Source organism: Eumetopias jubatus, unplaced genomic scaffold (genome assembly GCF_037043125.1).
Source record: "Eumetopias jubatus isolate StellerSeaLion01/CBP00866 unplaced genomic scaffold, mEumJub1_p1.0 scaffold_9, whole genome shotgun sequence".
In the NCBI taxonomy this organism is placed as follows: Eukaryota; Metazoa; Chordata; class Mammalia; order Carnivora; family Otariidae; genus Eumetopias; species Eumetopias jubatus.
The window spans coordinates 116,674,720-116,700,569 of NW_028274815.1; the positions used below are offsets into that span (position 1 = coordinate 116,674,720).

Below are 25,850 nucleotides of genomic sequence, written 5' to 3' on the forward strand. Positions count from 1 at the left end.
ATGGATGTATTCCTAGACATATAAACTACCCAAACTCCCCAATATTTATAGCAGCAATGTTCACAATAGCCAAACTATGGAAAGAGCCAAGATGCCCATCAACAGATGAATGGATGAAGAAGATGTGGTATATATATATAATGGAATATTACTCAGCCATCAAAAAATGAAATCTTGCCATTTGCAACAACATGGATGGAACTAGAGGGTATTATGCTAACCAAAATAAGTCAATCAGAGAAAGACAATCATCATATGATCTCACTCATATATAGAATTTAAGAAACAAAACAGAGGAGCATAGGGGAAGAGAGGGAAAAATAAAACAAGATGAAATCAGAGACAGACAAACCCTAAGAGACTCTTAATCGTAAACAAACTGAGGGTTGCTGGAGGGGAGGGGAATAGAAGATGGGGTAACTGGATGATGGACATTTAGGAGGGCACGTGATGTAATGAGTACTGGGTACTACGTAAGACTGATCAATCACTGACCTCTACCTCCAAAACTAGTAATACACTATTTTAATTGAATTAAAAAATTAAAAGATTAAAAAAAAATAAAGCTTGGGATTAACCAAAAAATAAAAAATAAAATATATGAGAGCCAACTCAATTCCTCTTCTTTTTTTAGTGGGGTGAGGGGCAGAGGGAGAGAGAATCCCAAGCAGGCTCTATGCACAGTGCAGAGCCTCACGCAGGGTGCTTCAACTCACAACCTTGAGATCATGACCCGAGCTAAAATCAAGAGTCAGATGCTTAACTGACTGAGCCACCCAGGCACCCTGAGAGCCAATTTAATTCTAACATTTTGTGATTCACAGAATATTGAGCTCAATCTCTAAAGAAGAAATTTCAGTTTTACTGGAAAAGTTTGCAAATAATTTATAACTCTCTCAGATTCTAAATACCTAAAAACACATATTCTTCCACATACTTCTTCAGATTCCACATAAGCACACAAGAACTCAGCTCACAGATTCTCGGCCTCAGAGTAAGTGTGAGTTGAAAAGCTACATTCTCCATTATGTTATAAACATTCTGAGGGTAGAAAATATTTTATTCATTTCTATCTCTAACACTTAGCAGAGGTCCTGTCCTATAAAAAGAACTCAATAAATGTTTGCTGCACAGCTCAGTGCTCATCTATCTACCTTTAAGCATGAGCCCATGCTCTGTGACTCTATCCTAAGAGTGATTTAAATCATGCTTTCCTAAACCAGAAAACAGAGATGTACCAGAAATCTCCACCTATTTTGCAGGACCCAAATGATCAAACATTAGCAAATAAAGGGAAAAAAAGCAAACCAGTAAAATGTCATATAATTGAGTGGGAGATCTCACCTGGACCACCTGCCATGGGAAATGCTGCCTCCATCCTAACTGAATTTCCAGCTCCCATGGGTCCATTCATTCTCACATCTTGGCTTCGGTTCTGAGTCAAAGCCAGGTTGATAGCACCTTCCCCTGAAAATGACAGGTTATAAAAAGGAAACCATCAGAATAAGATGCAAATGTTGCTTAAAAATAAGTATACAAGAACTTTAGTTTTCTGTGTTTTTGAATTATGGTAAGTTTACCATCACAAAAACGGTAAGTGCAATACGATGGGTCTTCCTTCAACTTCATCTGAGTAGGTTTACTTACAAGAAGCACAAGAAGAACATAATCAATCCTTACAATACAGCAGACAGGCAATCATTAATGATGTATAGTGTCAGGAGACAGCTTGTAACTCTGAATATCTATTTCCAACTAGCTCAGTGTGTGGGTGCATGTGTGTCTATGTGTGTGAGAAGGAAGAAAATGTTCTCAGAAATTCTCAAAATCCTAAATTACCTTTTGGGAATTTATAATCAGAAGGTAGAGATATGACTAGGTTTAATGGAGAAAGAACATATGATGGTACAGTGACACTGAAATATTTGTGAACAAAATACCATTTTCCGGGGGTTCCTGGGTGGCTCAGTCGGTTGGGCGTCTGCCTTTGGCTCGGGTGATGGTCTTGGGGTTGTGGGATTGAGCCCTGAGTTGGGCTCCCTGCTCAGCAGGGAGCCTGCTTCTCCTCCTCCCTTGCCGCTGCTCATGCTCTCTCTTGCTATCTCTCTCAAATAAATAAAATCTTAAAAAAATATATCATTTCCCTTTCAAAAACTGTAATATAAATAGATATCCATTAGAGATATTCATACAATGAAGAGTAGATAGGTTGCTACTAATCTACTTTTACAACATCTAATGATAAGACCAACATTTATATAGAGTTATTTTTATTTTATTTTTTTAAAAGATTTTATTTATTTGAGAGAGTGAGAGGGAGAGATTGAGTGCAAGCACGAGCAGGGGGTTGGGGGGAGTAGAAGGGATAGGGAGAGGCAGACTCTCCCATAAGCAGGGAGCCCGATCATGACCTGAGCCAAAGGCAGACATTTAAATGACTGAGCCACCCAGGCACCCCTGTACAGTTTTTAACGCTTACAAGACTTTATCTCATTGGAACCTCATAATATCCTGGTAGGTAACATCACTAGAAGTGTTCTAATTAATTAGAGGTAACTCTAAACTTAGAGGTAACTTAAATTTTACTTGGTTAAATGATAAAAAGAAACAAATTTCAGGATACTTTCTGCACTTAATCCAATATTTTGTTCCTCTGGATGACAGCACCACGTAGTGGACAGACAGAGTATAGCTAGCTGGTGGCTAAGGAGGCAAAAGGCAGCATTGCACTGATAGTAATCCTTCCATATTGTGGGGTCCTGGTTTACAGAGCCAGATGATAAAGCAGGAAGCTAATGAGGACACAGTAGTTTCCTCTGTCTTGTCACTGATAAAGTCACCTTTCTGTATGAAGTATTTCAACCAGGCAGGTAGATTGGTCATAGGGCATAAACATCCTACTAATAAGGCACCGATTACCAGGGGCTATAAGATGCTCTAAATTGCCTACGGGAGGGGCACCTGGGTGGCTCAGTGGGTTAAGTGTCTGCCTTTGGCTCAGGTCATGGTCCTGGGGTCCTGGGATCTAGTCCCGCATCGGGCTCCCTGCTCAGCGGGGAGCCTGCTTCTCCCTCTCCATCTCCCTCTGCCCCTCCTCCTGCTTATGCTCTAATAAATAAATAAATAAAATCTTTTTAAAAAATTGCCTATGGGAGACAGGAATGAAAGAAAAAGAGACTACAGATCTTGAGGGTTTCCAATTAAGGGAAGGAACTATTAATATACCAAACTTGCTAAGACACTGTAAGCAGAAAGATTATTCTTGAAATGGACATCAGATCATGTCAGTTCTCTGCTTCAAACTGCTCTATTACTTCCTACTGTTGTAGAAATAAAAGCCAAATTCCTCCAAACAGGATATAAAGGCCTTAAATGATCTATCTAGTCCAGTGCTGTTCAAAACAAATGTAATATGAGCCACACATATAATTTTAAATTTTCTAGAAGCCACAGTAAAAAGGTTAAAAAAAAAGATGAAATTAATTGTAATATCCTATTTAACCCAGCACATCTAATGTATTATTATTTCAACATGCAACTAATACAAAAGTTAATGAAATATTTTACATTCTTTTTTGGGAGTGCTAAGTCTTCAAAATCCACTATGTATTTTACTCACAGCTCATGTCAGTTTGAACTAGCCACACGTCCAGCGCTCAACAGCCACATATGGCTGGTGGCTACCATATTTAACAGCCCGGATGTGGCCCTTGCTTACCTCTCCAACTTCAACTATACTATTTTCTCCTTCAGTAATAAGGATTCAGCCTCAGTGGCTTTTTTTTTTAGTTTCTTAGGCACACAAAGCTGCTTCTCACCTCAAGGCCTTTGCACATGTTGATCCCTCTGCTTACAACAGTTCTCCTGCTCTTTTCATGTAAGCCAACTTCCCAATTTTCATGTAAACTTAAGTGTCACAGGCCCCCAAAGACCTTCTCCAATTGTCTTATCCAAGGGTAGGTCACCCTTATCACATCTTGTTATTTCTTCAAAGCACATCCCATGTAATTACTTACTCATTCACTTGATTTCTTTTCTGCCTTTCCCATCCCCATACAAGGGTAACCATAAATCTGCCCTAGTTCCTTTATACCTATCGTTCGGGGACAGTTGTTAATAGCATCCCTTTTACTCTCAAAAGTGTCAATTTAGATGATTAATTATATGGCCACCCTAATTATATCCTTAATATATGGCCACCCTGATTATATCCTTATGACACAGAATGGTGTCTGATACATGGTAGGCACTCATTAGCTATTTAGTGAATATATTATGAATCGTCAACTTATAACCTTACAAAGAATTACAGGCATTTTTCTGTATGATGAATGCATTCCTAGAAAATCCCACATTCTGTAAAATCTCACACTGAAAATAACAGATTTTATGGGAAAAACAGTGTTGCTGGGACCAACCTATGTGGCTTTGTAACTAGAGTTCTAGTAAAAACAGTAACTGGTGGAGGCAACATATCCAAAAACATTTCCAGTGGAAATGCCTGGTTACAGGTGCTGAAATAATGCAGAGGCCAAAGGGCTCTGAGCCAGTGGGGCTGCCACTAAAGCAGGCACAGGAGGAAGTGAAACTTGTCACAAGCCAAGAGCCATGCTAGTCTGGGGGTGCATCTCTGAGGAAAGGTATCTGAATATAAATTCTGATTCTTAATTATCTGGATATAGAGCTGAAAGGACTCCCACCTATGCAGCAGCTAAGTTTGTCTTCTTTTTTTCTTGTAATCATCCTTCTGTTCCCACTATTCCAGCTTCCCTTGCCTTCTTTATATGAACACACACAATTTCCACATTATAGTGTTATCATTCACCTATTTGCCAACTGCATATAAGCTAATTGGTATCAAAGAAACACAAGGGAAAAACACTACAGGGTCCCAAACTTGCTGATTAGGGGTCGGCAAACCTCGGCCTATGGACCCAATCTAGCCTGCTGCCTGTATAATTAAATAAAGTGTTAGTGGAACACATCCATGTTTATTCACTTACATACGCTTATGGCTGTTTTGCACTACAACCAGACTGGAATTGTTGTGACAGAGATCTGAGGGCCCACAAAGCCAAAAAAAATTTATTCTCTGGCCCTTTACAGAAAGAGTTTGCAGACTCTGCTTTAAATCACCATGAATGAATAGAGGGGTCACAAAATGTCCTTAAAAAAGATGTCTTCCCAACTTCCTGGCCCAAACTCGAGAAAGAAAGGGTACAGAGAGTATTCTTCAATGGAAAACAGGCTGTCGGGGAACCACCTCTCCCTGCATCCCTGTAGCGGACACCATGGCGGTAGCAACACCTCCTCTCACGATGCACTAAGACATAAGCTAGCTACCAGTTTCACAAAGGCAAAGGTGCTGCCGCCACTTTCAATCCTGCGTAAATTCTGAGGGAGTGTGGAGAGAGAAAAGGAGATCACCTGGGATACACATGTATATCCTAAAAGTTAAAGAATAAAGAACTCTCTTCTGTAATGGGATAATCATTGCCGTAAGTGAATTTCATAATTTCTTAAAATATATGTTACCTATTTTACTTCCTTGATGGTACCTATGCTTTAATTTATGGCTATAATAAAGGCCAGCACCTTATCCTTTTAAAGAGAACTTACAGGAAATAGGTCTGATTAAAAGAAGAAACTGGTGTTTCCTTTCTCCAGTAGAAAACACGACCACATAAAGTTCCAAAGCCCTTTTAACTCACGTAAATAGGTAACAGAGACTATAAAACATTTAGAGTTTTGGGGCGCCTGGGTGGCTCAGTCGGTTAAGCGTCTGCCTTCAGCTCAGGTCATGATCCCAGGGTCCTGGGACTGAGCCCCGCATTGGGCTCTCTGCTCAGCAGGGAGTCTGCTTCTCCCTCTGCCTCTCCTATCCCCCCAACACCCCACCTGTGCTCTCTCTCTCTCTCTCACTCACTCTCTCTCTCAAATAAATTCTTTTTTTTTTTAAAGATTTTATTTATTTGACAGAGAGAGAGAGAGAGCACAGAAGCACAAGCAGGAGGAGTGGCAGGCAGAAGGAAGGAAAAGCAGGCTCCCACTGCATAAGGAGCCCGATGTGGGGGTTGATCCCAGGACCCTGGGACTATGACCTGAGCTGAAGGCAGACGCTTAACCGACTGAGTCACCCAGGCGCCCCTAAATAAATACAAATTTTTTTAAAAGATTTTATGTATTTATTTGACAGAGAGAGACACAGTGAGAGAGGGAACACAAGCATTGAGAGTGGGAGAGGGAGAAGCAGGCTTCCTGGTGAGCAGGGAGCCCGATGCAGGGCTCGATCCCAGGACCCGGGGATCACGACCCGAGCCAAAGGCAGACGATTAATGACTGAGCCACCCAGGTGTCCCAATAAATAAATTCTTAAAAAAAAAAAAAAAACGTAAAACATAAACAGCCTATATAGTTTTATTGTAGCCAAAAATTGTTTTCCTAAGTTCATCCTATATCCTATAGATTGCTGTGAATTAATTTTACTTTTCTGGATCCTTTTAGATAATCCAACATTTTTCATGATAGACTGATTGTTGTTTAAACCACTATTCCCTTGTTTATCAAATGATGGGATTTACCCCATTTTTCAAAATACATATAATCCTTTCTAACCTCCTCTATGCTCCCCCATACCTGGTACTTAGATCTCTCACAGGTTTGTCTCCCTCACCAAGGTCAGGAGCTTCTTTTGAGTTCATAACAGCAAGGACCATATTATACTTATCGTTGTATGCCAAGTGCTAAAGCAAAGTGGTGCTATTATGTGTGTGCTTCCCTTGTTTTCATTCAACATATGTTTACTAAGGAACCTAACATGTTCCAGGCAAGCAGAACACAACAGTGAGCAAAACCAGACATGGTCTCTGCCCTGTTGGGAGTTTGTATTCTAGGGGAGAATTAAGTAATAGTCAAATAATTGCTCTAATGAAAGCATTACATAAATGATGTAAGGAGGGAAAAAAAAGACTTTTGTGAGAGCACATAAAGGACACTGACTTCATCAAGGAGTTCAGAAACTATACCCTCAAGAAGATTTAAGCTGATACTCGAAGGCTGAGTAGGTATTAACTAAGGGAAGGGGGAATGGTAAGGGACAACATTCCATATAGAGAAAACATAAGTGCAAAGGGCCCTTGGCAGGAGGAAGAAATGCAAATTCAAGGAGCCAGAACAAAGCTGGAGAGGCATGAACAAACAGCAAGGAGGAGAGGTGTATGAGTTAAGACTGGATGAGAAAGGTAGAGGTCAGATCACACAAGGCCATGAGGTCATGGTAAGAAGTTTAGTCCTTATTCTGTGAACGACAGCAAGCCAGAGCAGGGGTTTTAGGCTGTGTGTACACGCGCACATGTGTAGCATATTTTCATTTTGAAAAGACCACTCTGGCAAAATATTTGAAAAATGAATACTGCTACAAAAAGGACCATTCAAGGCCTCCTAATCTCTGTTAGATGAATAAAGAAATAAATACTAAAGCTTATTTGGTAGAAGGAAGCTAATCAAATTAGATATTCTTTAAAAGACAAATCAGTTTCTGGTCAGGGTGCCAGTAAAATCTCAATCTGACAGACTGACAAAATCAGCCAAGGGAACGGAGTCTGAGACTGTGGATGCTGAAGCATCAGGACCCAGACGAAGCCTCAATTCCTCTTTATCCTAGGGTGCTGCAATGTGAAGTGCAGGTTACATGAGTTACTTGGCATTCTGAAACATGAGAGGAACAGACAAAGCAGCACAGAAAATCATGCTACGTTCTACTGTTGTTATGATTTGGGTCTAGATGGGCACCTTCAATCTGAACGGAGAGAATCCCCAGATCCCGAAGCTGTTGGTTGTTGCTCTGAGCCAGGATCCGTAGCCGCTCCGCTGCTTCCCGGGGGATGTTGAATGTCACACGCACACTGTTCCAGGGCTCCACCTTCTGTACCTTTAGCTTGCTGGATTCTTGGTCGTGAAAGAAAGCGAATAATATTAGTAATCTTTTAGCCACCAGAAGACATGGGACAAACAAACCAAAAACAAAAGAACAAGACAGAGCATTGACTTGGAATAGCTGTGACAGCTTAGTCTTTGGCATTAGCTAGACTTCAAATCTAATCCCAGCTTTACCACTTAGCACCTGAGTGGCCATGACCAGATTATTTAACCTTTTTTTTTTTTTTTTTGGATTTTATTTATTTGACAGAGAGACACACAGCAAGAGAGGGAACACAAGCAGGGGGAGAGGGAGAGGGAGAAGCAGGCCTCCCACTAAGCAGGGGGCCCGATGCAGAGCTCGATCCCAGGACCCTGAGATCATGACCTGAGCCAAAGGCAGACGCTCAACAACTGAGCCATCCAGACACCCCTATTTAACCTTTTTGAAACTAACTCTTCTCTTCTTTATATTTTTTTTAAAGATTTTATTTATTTATTTGAGAGAAAGAGAATGAGAGATAGAAAGCACGAGAGGGAAGAGGGTCAGAGGGAGAAGCAGACTCCCTGCTGAGCAGGGAGCCCGATGTGGGACTCGATCCCGGGACTCCAGGATCATGACCTGAGCCGAAGGCAGTCGCTTAACCAACTGAGCCACCCAGGCGCCCCACCCTTCTCTTCTTTAAAACCGTGAAAAATCTACTTCATGAGATTGTGAGTACTAAATGAGAAAATATATACCAAAAACCTAGCAAAGGACCTGATACATGCACTGAATACATGGAAAGCAGTAAGATGGAGGACTATAAGAGAGAAGAGAGAGAGAAGTTTAAATGAATAGACTAAGGTCTACTTTTGAACTTAGTTCAATGTATGTGAACTGGCATCATGAGAACATTTAAGTCTCAAATTTCAGTGAAATTCTATAAAAATATGGGATGCAGATTATGCTGGTTTATACTCATTTTTAAATATTAACAAGTATCTCTGTGCAAGATATAAAGACAGGGAGAAATCGTTTCTTCTAATGTCCTATAAATGCTTAATTTAAGGAGGGTTTAAGTCTTTTTTATCTTTGATTTAAAATTTTTTTCCTGCTTTAAATAAGAGTATAATTTTCACTGAAGCACACTGAAGGGAAAAACAGTATAATTTGACAATGAAGCTTCAGTTAGGATATGAAAACATTCATTTCAGCAAGTTTGCAAAGTCAATGCAAACTTCAAGACATGTTTTTAAAAGAAGATACAAAAGTTAACTGAGGAGGTTAAAGTTGCTTGTAATTGTGTTTTACAGATAGGAAGTAAATCCCAGGCCCAGTTAGCTGATAAAAACAACGATTTTTTTCAACAACCCAAGACAAAATAATTTTCCCTCTTGTTAGGAACTTGGCTAAATTAAGTCTTTGGTATCCTCTATTCAGTTATACATTTCAATATAAAGAAAATGGGTCACACAGGCGTATGTGTTGTCAAAATCCGATATATCTACAGATAGAGGAAAGTGCCTACATATTGTCTAAAGCCCCTTCCAGCTCCAAAACCACTATGAAATTGGTTGACATTGAAAGCGAACTTATCCAAACATGGAGTTCACTTGTTCTAATGTTGAAAAGAGAGACTACTTGCTAAAAGCAGTGAAATAATACAATCACAGAAATTTAGAAAGGATTAGGCAATATTTAGTTCAAGTCTATTTTACAGGTGAGGAAACTTGAGGCCAAGCTAGGCTAAGTGATCTGCCTAGAATCCTGTGGTTACCTAGCAGCATCAGAGATGGATGGCATTAACATCCACCCCTGATTCTCAGGTCAATTTCCTTTCCATAACACTTACATCTCCAAATAGCAAAACACAGGAAGCTAGGGAACTTAGTTCCACGGAGTACAGATGCTATAGGGCTTCTTGCCAAACTAAAGAGTACTAGAATCTTATACAAAGTCTAGACAAACATCAAATTTGCTTATGGTATTATCTATTTGTGATATGGTTACAAAAAAAATCCTTGTCTATAACATGGTTATATTTTATCAAAAGTTTTTTAACTTCCATCATACTTGAGAAGATTTGACTTAAAATACTTTTGGACCAAGAATACAATCTTATATATGGTGATAACATCATAAATCTGGGTTTGGTAATTTATTTGAAAGCCATAAATAATCTATCTATATTTTATTTTATTTTTTAGTGTAAAATTAAAACCCCACGGTGGGGCTTGAACTCACAACCCAGAGATCAAGAGTCATAAGCTCTACCAACTGAGCCAGCCAAGAGCCCCTGATTAAGCAATTTAAACCAAGAAAAAATGTGGGTAATTAAGAGCAATGAACAGTTTCATGCTCATTAGACACTCTTGTCCCTGTGTAATATGATATATGCTTGAAATTCTCTCTTCCTCTCCCTCACCCTCTGTGCTCTCTCTCTCACAAAATAAATAAATCTTTTTTTAAAAAAAGAAAAGGATACAACCTAGGCTTTGTACTATGTCTGATGAGAGTAGGTAACTGTGCTAACCAGAAATGATGCAGAACATCTAAACTTGGATCAGGTTTAGATCCTGGATCTAGAAACTGGATCACTATCTTACACCATCTAAACCAAGGTTCAAAAACACAAATGCCCACAAGTCCCAGACAGGTAATCTAAATGCATGAAAAGGCCAGAGGGGAGCGCTGTGAGATGAGGGCCTGCCCTAAATAGCAGCTGCTCCTCAGCACTATCAGGGAAAGAGAGTTCAATGTCATCAGATCTTCCCATTTTTATTTTAATTTTTTAAAAGATTTTATTTATTTATTTGACAGAGAGAGACACAGCTAGAAAGGGAACACAAAAGGAGTGGGAGAGGGAGAAGCAGGCTTCTCGCCGAGCAGGGAGCCCAATGTGGGGCTTGATCACCATGACCTGAGCTGAAGGCAGACGCTTAACAATTGAGCCACCCAGGTGCCCCAGATCTTTCCATTTTTAGAGCTAAATCCAACGTCAAGTCTGGATTTGTATGTAAAATATTTCAATTTTAAAAGCATCGGCAATGAAATTCAAACATTAAGAAAAAACACAAACAAAACTAAAGTAGAGCCGTAACATATGGTAGCAGGCTGGATCCAACAGGCTGCCAGTTGGTAACCTCTGATCTAAAATTTAAGAAAACACATTTCACATACATTTTAAGTAGAACCACAAAGTAAAAGATCTTTCTAAGCTTTAAGGGACCTTCAAGATCCAGTATTAAAGGAAGGAAAGAAAACTGAAGATCACAGAGTTAAAAACAATAAATGAGTCTTAAGAATTAACTCCTATCCACTAGAGCAGAGAACTATGTTAAGCAATACCTTATCATGTCCAGTTTCTCCATGTAGTTAAAAGAAACATAACAGCATTTCTATAAAAAAAAATTCTAGCTCTCTGATTTCAAGCTGTATTACAAAGTTACAGTAATCAGGGGCACTTGGGTGGCTCAGTCGTTAAGTGTCTGCCTTCGACTCAGGTCATGATCCCAGGGTCCTGAAATGGAGCCCCGCATCAGGCTCCCTGCTCATCGGGAAGCCTGCTTCTCCCTTGCCCACCCCCTCTGCTGTGTTCCCTCTCTTGCTGTCTCTCTCTCTCTCAAATAAATAAAATCTTAAAAAAAAAAGTTATAGTAATCAAAACAGTATGATATTGGCATAAAAACACACACAGATCAACAGAACAAAATAGAGAGCCCAGAAATAAACCCACACATATATGATCAATTAATTTACGACAAAGGAGCCAAGAATACACAATAGGGAGAGGACAGTCTCTTTAATAAGTGTTACTGGGAAAACTAGACAGCCACTTGACAGCCACTTGCAAAGGAATGAAACTGGATCACTATCTTATACCATACACAAAAGTTAACTCAAAATGGATTAAAGACTTGATGTAAGACCTGAAACCATAAAACTAGAAGAAAACATAGGTGGTAAGCTCCTTGACATTGGCCTTGGCAATTTTTTTCAATGGGACACAAAAAAGCAAAGGAAACAAAAACAAAAACTAACAACTGGAACCAGATCAAACTAAAAAGCTTCCTCAGAGCAAAGGAAACCATTCACAAAATGAAAAGGCAACCTAATGAATGGGAGAAAATATCTGCAAATCATGTATGTGATAAGGAATTAATATCCAAAATATTTAAAGAAATCAGGCAACTTGATAGCAAAAATCCAAACAATCCAATTAAAAAATGGGCTGATCTGAATAGACTTTTTTCCAAAGAATACATACAGATGACCGACAGGTACAGGGAAGGTGATCAACATCACTAATCATCAGGGATATGCAAATCAAAACCACAATGAGATATCACCTCGTATCTATTAGAATGGCTATTATTGACAAACAAACAAACAAAAAACAAGCGTTGGTGAGGATGAAAAGAGGAACCCTCGTGTGTTGTTGGTGACAATGTAAACTGTTGCTGCCACTGTGGAAAATAGTATGAAGGTTCCTCAAAAAATTAAAAATAAAACTATCACATGATCCAGCAATTCTACTTCTGAATATTTATCTGAAGAAAACAAAAACAATAACTCAATAAGACATCTGCACCCCCATGTTCACTGCAGCATTATTTATAAAAGCAAAGATATGGAAACAACTTAAGTGTCTGTGGATGGATGAATAAACAAAGAAAATGTGGTATATACATAGAAAATGGAATATTATTCAGCCATAAATAAGAATCTTGCCATTTAAAACAAACATGGATGGACCCTCAGGGCATTATGCTAAGTGAAATAAGGAAAGACAAATACAGTATGATCTCACTGACATGTGGAATCTTAAAAACAAAACAAAACAAGAACAAAAACACCAAGCTCATAGATACAGGGAACAGACTGGTGGTTGACAGAGATTGGGGGGTGTGAGAGGAGTGGGTGAAATGGGTGAAGGGGGTCAAAAGGTACAAAGTTCCTGTTAGTGTCGCAGGGATATAATGTACAGCATAGTGACTGATTAATAATACTTTATTCCATATTTGTAAATTGCTAAGAGAGTATATCTTAAAAGTTCTCATCACAAGAAAACAAAATTGTAACTATGTACGGTGACAGATGTTAACTGGATTTATTGATGGAATGGTATGTTGTATATCTGAAACTAATATGTTATATGTCACTTAAAATCAGCCTTTCAATCCAGTATAGCAGTTTTACTTTGTGAAACTCAGGATAATCACAGAAGAGCAAACACTTTTAAAAAAGAGTAACAAGAAGAAAATAATTAAAGCAAATTACCCATGTGTAATAAATTGGGCACATTCTCCAATATTGTGTCCAATTTCCATTTGAAGTCTTTATCATCTATATTTCCTTTGAAGGCCACAAAGATTGTGGAATCCTCCAAAATACTATCACTTTTTGTGTCATCATCTTCTAGTCCAGAATCAAAATCCATCTCTGAGTCTTCCATTGTTGATGAACACAAGGAAGTATAGATGTCTTCTAAGTTTGGAAGGTCATCCAAAACCATGGTGAATATTATTCCAGTAGCATATGCCAAATGGAGAATAAGAAAACCTTTGAAAAAAGAAGATAGAAAAAGGGCATTACAATGCATAATTATATAATCAACAATGTATAATCCACTGTTCTGTGAAAACTGTAATTTATTTGCCAAGTAATAAGAGGCACACTATAAAAATTAAGAAATTACAGAGAGGATAAACTAATTAAGATATTCTGTAATAATTAACTCTTAAAAATATTTGAAATAGGGTGCCTGGGTGGCTTAGTTGGTTAGGTGTCTGCCTTCGGCTCAAGTCATGATCCCAAAATCCTGGGATCATGTCCCACATGAGGCTCCCTGCTCAACGGGGAGTCTGCTTCTCCCTCTGCCCCCACCCCCTGCTTGTGCTTGCTCTCTCTCTCTCTCTCTCTCTCAAAAATAAATAAATAAATAAATAATCTTAAAAAAATACCTGATATAAAAATTTACCAGTTTTTAATAAAGTTCCTTTTATTATAATGTTTATGTCTATTATGTCATAGGCTACCATTTGGTAAGCCTATACAATGGGGAGGAGGGAACTAGAGATCACAAAAAAATAAAACAAGTTATATTTTGAGAATTAATTTATATAAGCCTTTGAGCCCAGAGAGCAAGGGGCTCCCCAAGACTCCCCTTATTCCTGTCCCGACAAAAGTTTCAGAGGAGCCAATGTTTTAGAGCCATTCTCTTTCTCTAATCTGAAAAGCACAACTTGACCCAACTAAAAACATCCAGAGGACTACGTAAAATCCTCAAGTCTTAAGGACCCTTTAAAATAACTTTTAAAGGGTTATTAATAGTGATATGACTAAAAATAATAATTCAGGAACAAAACAAACATTTTTAAATACTTTCAGGAAAGGAAAATAAGTGGTTAACACATGTTTATGGAGGGAAAGAACTGTGTCCAGGACAGAACTAAATTACTTTCTAACTTTTAGATCTAGAGAAGTCACATTACCTGCTATTTTCAGTTATGTTGTCTACCAAAGAGTACCTGTACTAAAGATCACACCATGTGGCCATTTTCTCCATTAGCTTTGGGACTGAAGATCACATTCTTAACCCAAAAGTGAGTGAACATTCATTTTTTAGCATCTCTGTTAAGTGAGGATGATATGGAAACATAAGAACACCACACAACTCTTCTAATTTAAAAACATTTCTTACATAAACTATAATTACAACTATGTGTTTTTTAAAGATGGATTTTTTAATGGCAAGAAAATGGCTGAAAAGAAATCCACTAAAATGCAAAGAGTGATTGTGCTAGGTTGGTAAGATCACTGGTAAATTTTCTTTTCCTACTTTCCAAATATGCTAGAAGTCATTGGGGACATGCAAAACTAAATATGCTCTAATAGGTTTTATTACCAGTACAAATGGAAAAAAATGTATCAACTTTTTTTTTTTAAAGATTTTATTTATTTATTTGACAGAGACACAGCAAGAGAGGGGACACAAGCAGGGGGAGTGGGAGAGGGAGAAGCAGGCTTCCCGCCGAGCAGGGAGCCCCATGTGGGGCTCGATCCCAGGACCCTGGGATCATGACCTGAGCCGAAGGCAGACGCTTAACGACTGAGCCACCCAGGCGCCCCAAAATGTATCAACTTTTTAAAAATTGTTTAACTTTCTTCTTTTTCTTTTTTAAATAGTCACTTAAACTTCTTAGGAGCAAACACTTTCCCAAAACCAATTTAAGCTAAAATCTTAGGGGAAAACTCCTGTTTTAAGTAAATATGAAAAAAAAAAAAGCCAAACCCTTTTACATCTGAGCAGAGCACCTTACAGTTTTGCAATTATACCCTTTTCTAGTACTGTGACTATTACAAAGGAATAGTGTGATTTGGGTGGTTAAGAAACAATAGCATTCAGAAAATCCCTTATAAATACCAATGCCTTTAGTCAACTGCCATCTGTACTTTACAGATTTTAAAGAACTTTCGAGGTAAATAAACAAGAATAAAAAAGATTTTAGGGCTTAGAAGCTGCTGCTCATGAGGAAACAGACTGATTGCTGAGACTGAAATACTGGAGCCATACAGTAGCTATTCCACAGTTGGAATGACTACAAGAAGAGGATTTCAAATTTAAGATATGTTTCCAAAAGAATCTTTAACTGGAAAGAAGGAGACCAACTAAAACCCATGGATTTTGATAGTCTTCCAAAGAGGTCACTGGTCATGCCATGAAGTCTGGCAAATCTGGATTTGGAAAACCATTTAGTGGCAGACACAACAAATCAGCTAATCCAAATTCAGAAACTTAACAGTTTAAAGGCACTATGGGCACAACACAGATGCTTAAAAAACAAAGAAAAGGGGCGCCTGGGTGGCTCAGTCGTTAAGCGTCTGCCTTCGGCTCAGGTCATGATCCCAGGATCCTGGGATTGAGCCCCACATTGGGCTCCCTGCTCCACAGGAAGCCTGCTTCTCCCTCTCCCACTCCCCCTGCTTGTGTTCCTGCTCTCGCGATGTCTCTGTCAAATAAATAAATAAAATCTTTAAAAAACACAAAAAACAAAAAAACAAAGAAAAGTCAGTGTGAAAAAAATTGCTGGCCTCCCCTCCAAAAACTTTTTAAAGAAGCTTCTTCCAGACTACATATTCATCGACATACTGTCCACTTAAAATCTAGTCTTTAACAAAAGATTTATAATCAAAGTAATTAACCAACCTTCAAGTGAAATGCAGTTCAGGGCCCTGCTCTTGGAGACAGACAACAGATTATAGCTGACTAGCTTGAAACTCATTTGCTCACTTATAAGAGAGCCATGTGCTACCTCTTTGGGTTTGTTAAGATTAACCACCAGTGAATTTGCTCACTCACCACATAATAAATTTCCAGATTATCTACTGGTTTCACTTCTAATTGGAGTTCTTTTAATCTTTTATAAAGAACCTAAGAATAAATGTGATATCCAGGAGAAATTTAAAAAGCAAGCATATTATTTATTCTATCTTTCCAAGGCAGAATGAAGTAGATTTCCAAACTAAATCATTTCAGGGTAATATTTCAGGATAGCCAAACAGCTCCAGTGGATAAAGGAAAGCTCTTTTTTTATAGAAGAATGCGAACTTAAATGTAAAAAGTATCATTAGAAAAATCCCAATTTTGTGATCCCTAATAAAGTAATTCAGAAAAGGATCATTAATAAGAACAAAACAACATGTGAAAAATTGACAGAGAACTAACTGGATATTCATTCACATGATGTTAAAGTATCAGGCCAGAGATTTGCTGCTTGGCAAACGGAAACCTAACTTCACAGTGGGAGGCTCTGGCTGTCATCACCCAAACACAATGACCAAACTGCACAGTATTACCTATGAAACATTCCTGCCAAAAATGTTTAAACTGAATCTAACAAGTCTTTGTACAGGAGATAGAGGAATAACTTAAATAACACAATGAGGAAATATTCAGACAAATCTAGAGGGTAGATTTCTAGAGCATAACTGGCTTGGCCTCTTCAGTTAAGTCAGTGGTCATGAAAGAAAAAGGTGGGTGAAACTATTCTATGTTAAAAGAGATTTGAAAGACTTAAAAATCAAATGCAGTGTATGGTCCTTTATTGTCTTGGTTTGAAAAAAAAGATGTAAAGCACATTTTTAGGAGAATTAGGGAATTACTGCTAATTTTTAAAAAAGATTTATTCATTCATTTATTTTATTGAGAGAGAGAGAGAGCAGGGGGAGAGGCAAAAGGAAAGGGAGAGAGAAAGAACCTCAAGCAGACTCTCTGCTGAGCACAGAGCCTAACGCAGGGCTTGATCTCACAACCTGAGATCATGATCTGAGCTGAAATCAAGACTCAGACACTTAACTTACGGAGCCACCCAGGTACCCTGGGGAATTACTGCTAGTTTTGTTAGGTGTGATAATAATGGTGTTATGGACAATATTCTTACTGTTTAAGAGATGCATATTGAAGCACTCGGGTAAAATGTCATGATGCTTATAATTTACTTTAAAATTGAGGGAGGGGTCTTAGGTGGCTCCATTGGTTACGTGTCTGACTTCGGCTCAGATCATGATCTCAGGGTCTGGGATTGAGCCCCATGTCAGGCTCTGTGCTCAGCAGGGAGTCTGCTTGTCCCTCTCCCTCTGCTCCTTTTCCTGCTCTCTCACTCTCTCTTACTTTCTCTCTCAAGTAAGTAAAATCTTTAAAAAAATAAAATTGAGGGAAAAATAGATTAAGCAAATATGGCAAAAGGTTAATAAAGGTTAAACATAGGTGATGGGTATATAGGTGTTCATTATATTTTCGTTTATAGTATAATTTTCTAAAATGTTTGAAATTGTTCATAATAAAAATTTAAAAAAAAGAAAGAAAGAAAAGAGAAAAGCAAGCATACCAGCAACATAGTACTGCTCCAAGGTAAAACTCCATCAGACATCAGGAAGGCTTAGAAGCTTACTTATGAACATCTTCCAAATCACAGGATTAAAAATAAATAAATATATTTAAACATATATATTTGTAAATGTTTAAATTTATATTACTTGTTAAGTATATAAATTTATATATCCTATATATTATACATATAACCAGCTAATATGCACCAGATTTACATTTAAATCTGAAGAGAAAGGACTGGTGCAGGTAGCTGAATGATGAGAAAAGATTGTCACAGGCCATTCAGATTATCAACCTGGCTGCCATGTGAACAAAAGACAAGACCCTACGATCTACATCAGAAATCACAAACTCACATACAGGGGTCAGGCAGAAAAAAATAAGAGAAGAACACTGGATATTAAATGCATTTGCACATACTGTATGAATGATTTGGGCAACAGAAAACTCACACACCCACCTATATTAAGTAGCCACTACTCTGCTTCAGCTTATTACTTTCTTTTTGGAAGGATGGGAAGGATTGTGCAGGCCCAGCACTAGTAGATGTTCTGAATTTTAAGAAAAGACTAAAATCCATATATTCAGCGAAATCTCCAGGTTTTAAAATAGTTTTACATTTTTGGAAAATACTCTGCAGGCTAAATGAAACATGCTATAGAGGCATAAGGCTCAGCCATCAGTTTTCAATTTCTATGACTCACCTAATTGACTAGTCCAACGCTAGGTCTGGGTGAACTATGCTGGGTTTGGTATAACGCTGGAGGAAACTAGGTATTTAAAAAGCATTTAAATATTATGATGCGGGGCCTGGATGGCTCAGTAGTTAAGCATCTGCCTTTGGCTCGGGTCATGGTCCCAGGGTCCTGGGATGAGTCCCACACTGGGCTCCCTGCTCAGTGGGAAGCCGGCTTCTCCCTCTCCCGCTCCCCCTGCCTGTGTTCCCTCTCTTGTTGTCTCTCTGTCAGATAAATAAATAAAATCTTTAAAAAAAAAAAAAATGTTATGATGTGCCAGGATGCCTGGGTGGCTCCGTCAGTTGTGTCTGACTCTTGATTTTGCCTCAGGTCATGATCTCAGGGTCATGAAATTGAGCCCTGTATCAGGCTCCTTGCTCAGTGTGAAGTCTGCTTGAGAGTCTCTCTCCCTCTCCCTCTGCCCCGCCCACTCGTGCGCGCGCGCTCTCTCTCTCTCTCTCTCTCTCGCTCTCTCAAATAAATAAATAAATCTTAAAAAAAAAAATTACAATGTGCCTCCTGAGAGGTCTGTGGGCTAAGAGAAAGAAAAAGAGATCAAGCTCTCAACCCCAGAGGAACAGAAGGCATTCAAACTTAAGTGAATTTTGGGCTTCATTAAACATGCTGATGCCTCCCACTAACTGGCTGAAGGACCATTTCCTCTTTGATAAAATGCCAGACGATGAAGGAAAGACTTTTTTATTTGCTGTGTAACTTTGGTACAGAGTCATTCTGTTGTGTGGAATTAAGCTGAGCCTTAACCACTCTTTCATGTAAGATACCACTCACCAAAATGTCTTTAATTTTTATCATTTATCCAGGTCATCTTCTAAGTCCAAACAAGTTGGCATTTTTAGGGCTGGTATTTCAAGGCAGCAGCCAATAAAAATTCTAAAAAAGAATGAAAGAGAGAAAATAAAGTTTCAGCATTATATAGAAATTAGAAACTACAGAAGTGACATCTTTTAACAGAAGTCAAAGCAAATTATCACAAGTTATCAAGTCAACTTAGACATCTTCAGAGGCTATTGAGACAGAGTTTTCATTAAGTCTACAAAATATATCTTTTTTTTGAGATTGAACCACTATTCAACAAGCATTTCAAAGAGTATGGAAGCAAAACGCAGGGACATATACCAGCTTAAGAATTATGAAACTGGGACCCTAAGCCTTAGAGCCCTCCTCACTTTACCTCCATTTTTATTGGGGTCAAATTAAAATAAATTGATAGCATCATGCCACACTGTTTTGCAGATACTTGGAGCCAAAACCAAAATACTTTGTATTTAGTAAGACCCACTTGTTCTGGGCGCCTGGGTGGCTCAGTTGGTTAAGTGACTGCCTTCGGCTCAGGTCATGATCCTGGAGTCCCAGGACTGAGTCCCGCATGGGGCTCCCTGCTCAGCAGGGAGTCTGCTTCTCCCTCTGACCCTCTTCCCTCTCATGCTGTCTCTCATTCTCTCTTTCTCAAATAAATAAATAAAATCTTAAAAAAAAAATAAGACCCACTTGTTCTAACATAATTTCAAAATTCATTTTAAACTTTAAGCATGAAGTATAGATTTAGGTTTCTTTCTGATTTTATGTATAATATCTATACATTTTACTTTTCAAATTTTCAGTTTTTCTAAGTATTCTTTATGGTACACGTAGAAATTTTGCATGGAAAGTGCCTAATTTTGTCATGCTTCAGAAAAAATTCTCACTTAAGATAATATCAGTCTACAACATCTTCAACTTGGCTGTTATGGTTTTTCATTATCGCCAACTATTGATTTTATAATCTCAAAATTTTAGATGGATATATGTACTAGGTATTAATTAGAGAAAAAACTATGCCTTAATTTTTATTTTAAGAAAAAGCCATCTTTTTAAGTCTCCATGGAACATTAACAAAAACTGACCTTAAGAAAGGCCATAAAGAAAATCTCTATAGTGAAGGGGATTAAGAGTACACTTATTTTGATGAGCACTGAGTAATATATGGAATTGCTGAACCATTACACTGTACACCTGAAACAAATATAACACTGTATGTTAACTATACTAGAATTTTAAAAAAACCTTGATAAATCCAAAAAGTAACAGTGGGATAATATTGTGATGAAAATGCACTTAATGAAATTATACACTTAAAATAAAATCAAGAAACGAAGGCCTTTTCAAACCTTAAAAAAACAACAAAACCCTTGGACTTTGTTTAAAAATGAAATCAATATTGCAAAATTTCTAGAAAATGCCAAAATAAGGAAAATATTACATATATTAGAACCTAAAGAATATAGCTGAACCAGTAAAGAAGAAAATTCACAGCCATAAATACCTACATCAGGGAAAAGGAAGAAAAAACAAGAAAGAAAGAAATCTGACTCTACATCTGACTCAGAAAGTCAGGGAAAAACCAGTAAGGTGAACTGAAAGAAATCAAAATGAAGGAATTAACACAGATAAAAGTAGAAATTAGAAAATAGAAAAACAGCAGAATAAATAAATTGAAAAATTGGTACATTGGGGGAAAATAATAAAATAGTTAAACCACTAGCTAATCTAGTAAGTAAAAAGGGACAAGTCCAGATATGTAAGATAAGAAATAAGTAGGGGCGCCTGGGTGGCTGAGTCATTAGGCATCTGCCTTCAGCTCAGGTCATAATCCCGGGGTCCTGTGATCAAGCCTCACATCATCGGGCTCTCTGCTCAGCGGGGAAGCCTGCTTCTCCCTCTCCCACTCCCCCTGCTTGTGTTCCCTCTCTCGCTGTTTCTCTCTGTCAAATAAATAAATAAAATCTTAAAAAAAAAAAAGAAGAAAGTAGCCACAGAAACAAAGGAAATTAAAAGGACCATAGAGACTATTTTCTTCAAGCTTTTGCTCACATTTATCTATGTAAATATGATAATGCCCCCCAAAAGCACCACACATATTTAATTGAAACATTAACTCTTTAAAGAGCAGATAAGTCTAGTGATCTGAAACTATTCCAGAGCATATAAAAAGAAAGAAAACTTCCTAAATATTTTTATGAAGCAAATATAAGATAAGTATCAAAAGCTGATACAGGGGCGCCTGGGTGGCTCAGTTGGTTAAGTGTCTGCCTTTGGCTCAGGTTGTGATCCCGGGGTCCGGGGATTGAGCCCCACGTCATGTTCCCTGCTCACAGGGAGCCTGCTTCTCCCTCTCCTTCCTGCTCATGCACCCTCTCTCTCTCAAATAAATAAAATCTTTAAAAAACAAAAAACTGATACAAACTGCATGCAGAAAGCTATAGATCAATCTCTCTTATGTTGATGCAAGATTCTAAATCAAACTTTAAATAGACTACAACAGTACATTAGAAGAAGAATAATGCATCATAATTAAGTGGAGTTTGGTCTAGGAATGCAAGGAAGGATCACTATGAGGAAACTAAGAGAAAAAGGCATATGATCATCTCCACAGATATTAAAAGTCATTTGACAGAATTCAACACTTCTTGATTAAAAAAAAAAAAAATCAAATGGGGCACCTGGGTGGCTCAGTTGGCTGGGCGGCCAACTCTTGATTTCGGCTCAGGTCATGATCTCAGGGTCTTGGGACTGAGCCCTGTGTCTGGGTCCATGCTCAGGAGGGAGTCTGCTAGAGGATTCTTTCTCCCTCTCTCTCTGCCCCTTCCCCTAGCTCATATGCAGGCTCTCTCACACCCTCTCTAAAATAAACAAATAAATCTTTAAAAAAAAATCAAATAGGACTATACAAGGACTTCCTTAACATGCAAAATATATTTTTTAGCCCTAAAGTCAGCAGCTTGCTCAATGGGGAAAAGTTGGGAAGAAGACAGATATCCATCATGTATTATTAAACACTGTGCCAAAGGTATAAAGTCAGTGAAATGAAAACAAGACTAATAATAGCAAAAAATTGGGAAGAAGAGTGTAAAACTATCACTATTAATAGATAATATTTGTATTTGTATTCTTGAACATCTTAGAAAATTAACCAAGAAAAATAAGAAAATTCAGTAATACTTTAGGCATGGTACAAAATACACAGAAAACAATAGTTTTTATAACATATGCAATTGATCACCAGTAGGTGGGGAAAAATCTAATTTATAACAGCAACAAAAAGATAAAATATTTAGGAATAAACTAAAAAGAAAATGCAGAACTACAAGATGAAATTTTTAAAACACTAATGAAGGATCCAAATATAAAAAAGACTTGAACAAATGGAATGATATACCAAATTCTTAGATAAAAAGACTCCTAAACAGCAATTCTCCCTAATTTAGAATTTCATAATCCCAATAAAAAATGCTGTTATTTTTTAAAATGGACAAGCTGACTTTAAAGTTCATATGGAAACGAGTAAAAAAAAAAAAAAAACCTCTGAAAATAAGAGTAGTGAAAGGAATAAGTCCTAGCAGATATCAAAACATAATGCCTCAATAATTAAAACTGTGTAGTACTGGCATATAAAAGAATGGGAAACTAATGGAAGACTAAAATCCCCCAAACTAAACAAAGTGCATATGGAATTTTAGTATCTCATAAAGGTAGAAAAAAATTGATTTTTCACTAAATGGGAGTAGGTAGCCATCTAGGGAAAAAATAAAATTAGAGCTATACCTCATATCAAGAGAACTCCAAATGAACCCAAAACTTCAATGTAACAAATGAAACCATACAAGTATTAGAAGAAAATACAGAAGAAATCTTTATAACCTTGGAGTTGGTAAGGATTTCTAACTATGACTCAAAATCCAAAGACATTTAAAAAACTGATAAATTTGAATAGAAATCAAAGAATTCTGCAAAGCAAAAAACACCATAAGGAAAGCAAAACAAAACCCCCCAAAACAAACAACAAATGACAAAGTAAGAAAAAATATTGGCAATCATATCATTGATGAAAGAACAAACCTCCCATACATAAACATACTATAGAAAAAAACACAGGTGTTTTTGTGTGTGCATATGTGTGTGTGTGCATATATAGATATATAAAATAAAAAGTAATTTGGACAAAGTATTGTGTCCAAAAATGGACACAGAGTATGATAAAAATTCACAGAAAAGGAAATACAAATGAACTTTAAACATATGAAAAAATATTCAACTTCATACATAAGAAAAAAATTTTTCACTCATCAGATTAGCAAAAAATCCAAAAATTTAATAATGCACTCTTTTGGCAAGGTTATGGGAAAACAGACACTCTCATTCATTGCTAGTGGTAGTCTAACATCAGCAATTAGGTATTATCTATCAAAATTACAATTATATATACCATTAACCCAACAATCTCGCTTCTGGTTGGTGATCTGATCCTACAGGGTACACCTGTTCCCACACTAGATGACATATATTACAAGGTTATTCACTAAAGCACTGTTTGCAATAGTAAGATAGGAAATTACCCAAATGTCCATCTGATTAAATTATAGTACATGTAATAAAAAGGAAATGCAGCAAGAATAAGAATGCTCTCTATGCACTGATACAGAATCATCTCCAAGATATATTGTTGAGAGAAGAAAAAACAAGGAGTAAAACATTGACTATAGTACTCTACTTTTGGCGAGAAAAGAGGAGAAAAATATTTTTTATATGTTAGTTTTAAAACAAAAAACTCTAGGGATGCCTGGGTGGCTCAGTCAGTTAAGCATCTGCCTTCAGCTCAGGTCATGATCCGAGGGTCCTGGGATTGAGTCCCACATCGGGCTCCTTGCTCAGCGGGGAGCCTGCTTCTCCCTCTACCCCTCCCCCGCTGCTTGTGCTCTCTCTCTCTCTCTCTCTGACAAATGAATAAAATCTTTAAAAAAATAAGCTAGAAAAAAATATAAAAAAATAAAAATTGTATCTTCAAGGTAAATTTTTAAAAATCATGTTGTATCAGAAGGCAAGGAAGCACTCAGACCAATGGGGAGCATGTCACAAAGACCTAGGAGCCAGTTTTAAGGGGTTTCTACCAGCAAATCTGAGACAATTTAAGTACTGAAAAGAATAATGACTAAAATTCATTATAATATCATGAATAAATAAGAATCCATAAATACACAGTAATAGCTCAGAGAGTAAAAAAAAAATTGCTCAAGAAGTCACCATTAGGGGTAACTATGACATCAACTCCTTACTCTGAAGACTGATAAAGAAAAAGAATGAAGCAAGCAATTTACTTCTTTTAAGAAGGGTTCATCCTTGGTGGAGAGGGAAAGCTCTCCTTTACATGATAATGCTAGTTAATAAATGCAGAAGGAAAGAATTTTTAAAATCACCATGTGCAACCTCCAATGAAATAAGTGATTCAGGCAAAGATGATCAAGGGGTGCTAAAAATCATCTGGTGAAAACTGAAAGAGAAGAGTCCCATGGTGCTAAAGGATTATTCCACAGATTACTTCCTAATTGCAAAGGGAAATCAAGTACCTTTACAATGGAAAGATATGACAGTCACCAGCTTAACCTGGTGATCAATTCAGTAACAATTAGAGTGAGACCTTTTATTTATGCCTGAAGTACCAGTCATCATCTACAATGTATTATTACCCAAAATGCTTAACCTAGGTCTAAACACATCTTTAAACCTAATTCTTCCTTTATAGGAAATTCAGGAGAAAGAGCAACAAGAACAATTCCAAGAAGAAGTATTCCATTACATGAAGAACCAATCAGATCTAGAATGTGGGACTTGCTACAACAAAACTGATCTGGTCTCTTCAAAATCCAAAATCGTAAAGGAAGAGATAGGGGGAAGATACAGTTCTCAATTAAAAGACTTCAGAGATAGAACCACCAAATGCAATGCATGAATGTTACTTAGACCTGCTTTGAAGAAAACAGCCATAAAATGTTTTTTAGACAGTGGGAAAAACTGAATGTGAAGTAACAGAAGATATTAGGGCATTTTTAAAAACATTCTTGGGTGTGGGGCGCCTGGGTGGCTCAGCTGGGTTGGTAACGTTATTTGTGATTGTGTAGAAACTAATTTTCAAAATATTCAGCAAAGATAGGTAGCTAAACAGACATGATGCAAATATAGCAAACTATCATCACTGTATTATTCTTTCAAATTTTCTGTATGTTTGAAATTTTTCGTATTAAGAAACTGGGGAGGAGGTGGGCATAAATAAATCCTGGGAGCTGCCTGCGTGGCTCAGTTGGTTAAGCATCTGACTTTGGCTCAGGTCATGATCCCAGGTCCTGGGATCCAGCCCCGCGAGGTCTGGTCTTTCAACCTCAAGTTCAATGTTTCTTCCACCATATACCAAACTCTCTTCTTACTAGGGTGACTCTACCCTACTCATAGTGCACAATTGGCAGAAATATCAGAACCAAGTGATCTACTT

General features: G+C 37.6%; 1 protein-coding gene across 11 annotated transcripts in view; it reads right to left on the reverse strand.

The window, feature by feature from the left end:
• Positions 1-25,850, reverse strand: part of NCOA6 (nuclear receptor coactivator 6) — a 104,141-nt gene that overhangs the window by 46,381 nt on the left and 31,910 nt on the right. For 9 of the 11 annotated variants that reach the window (XM_028118605.1, XM_028118602.1, XM_028118601.1 and 6 more), the window contains 4 exons: positions 19,319-19,420; positions 13,181-13,462; positions 7,792-7,947; positions 1,345-1,467 (listed from right to left, as the gene is read on the reverse strand). In XM_028118605.1, the coding sequence (XP_027974406.1) occupies positions 1,345-1,467; positions 7,792-7,947; positions 13,181-13,415 (514 nt within the window). In that variant the 5' untranslated portion in view covers positions 13,416-13,462; positions 19,319-19,420. Of the gene's footprint in view, positions 1-1,344; positions 1,468-7,791; positions 7,948-13,180; positions 13,463-14,430; positions 14,449-17,790; positions 17,864-19,318; positions 19,421-25,850 lie in introns of those variants that run through there. The other 2 variants (XM_028118603.1, XM_028118606.2) reach the window with 2 other exon arrangements.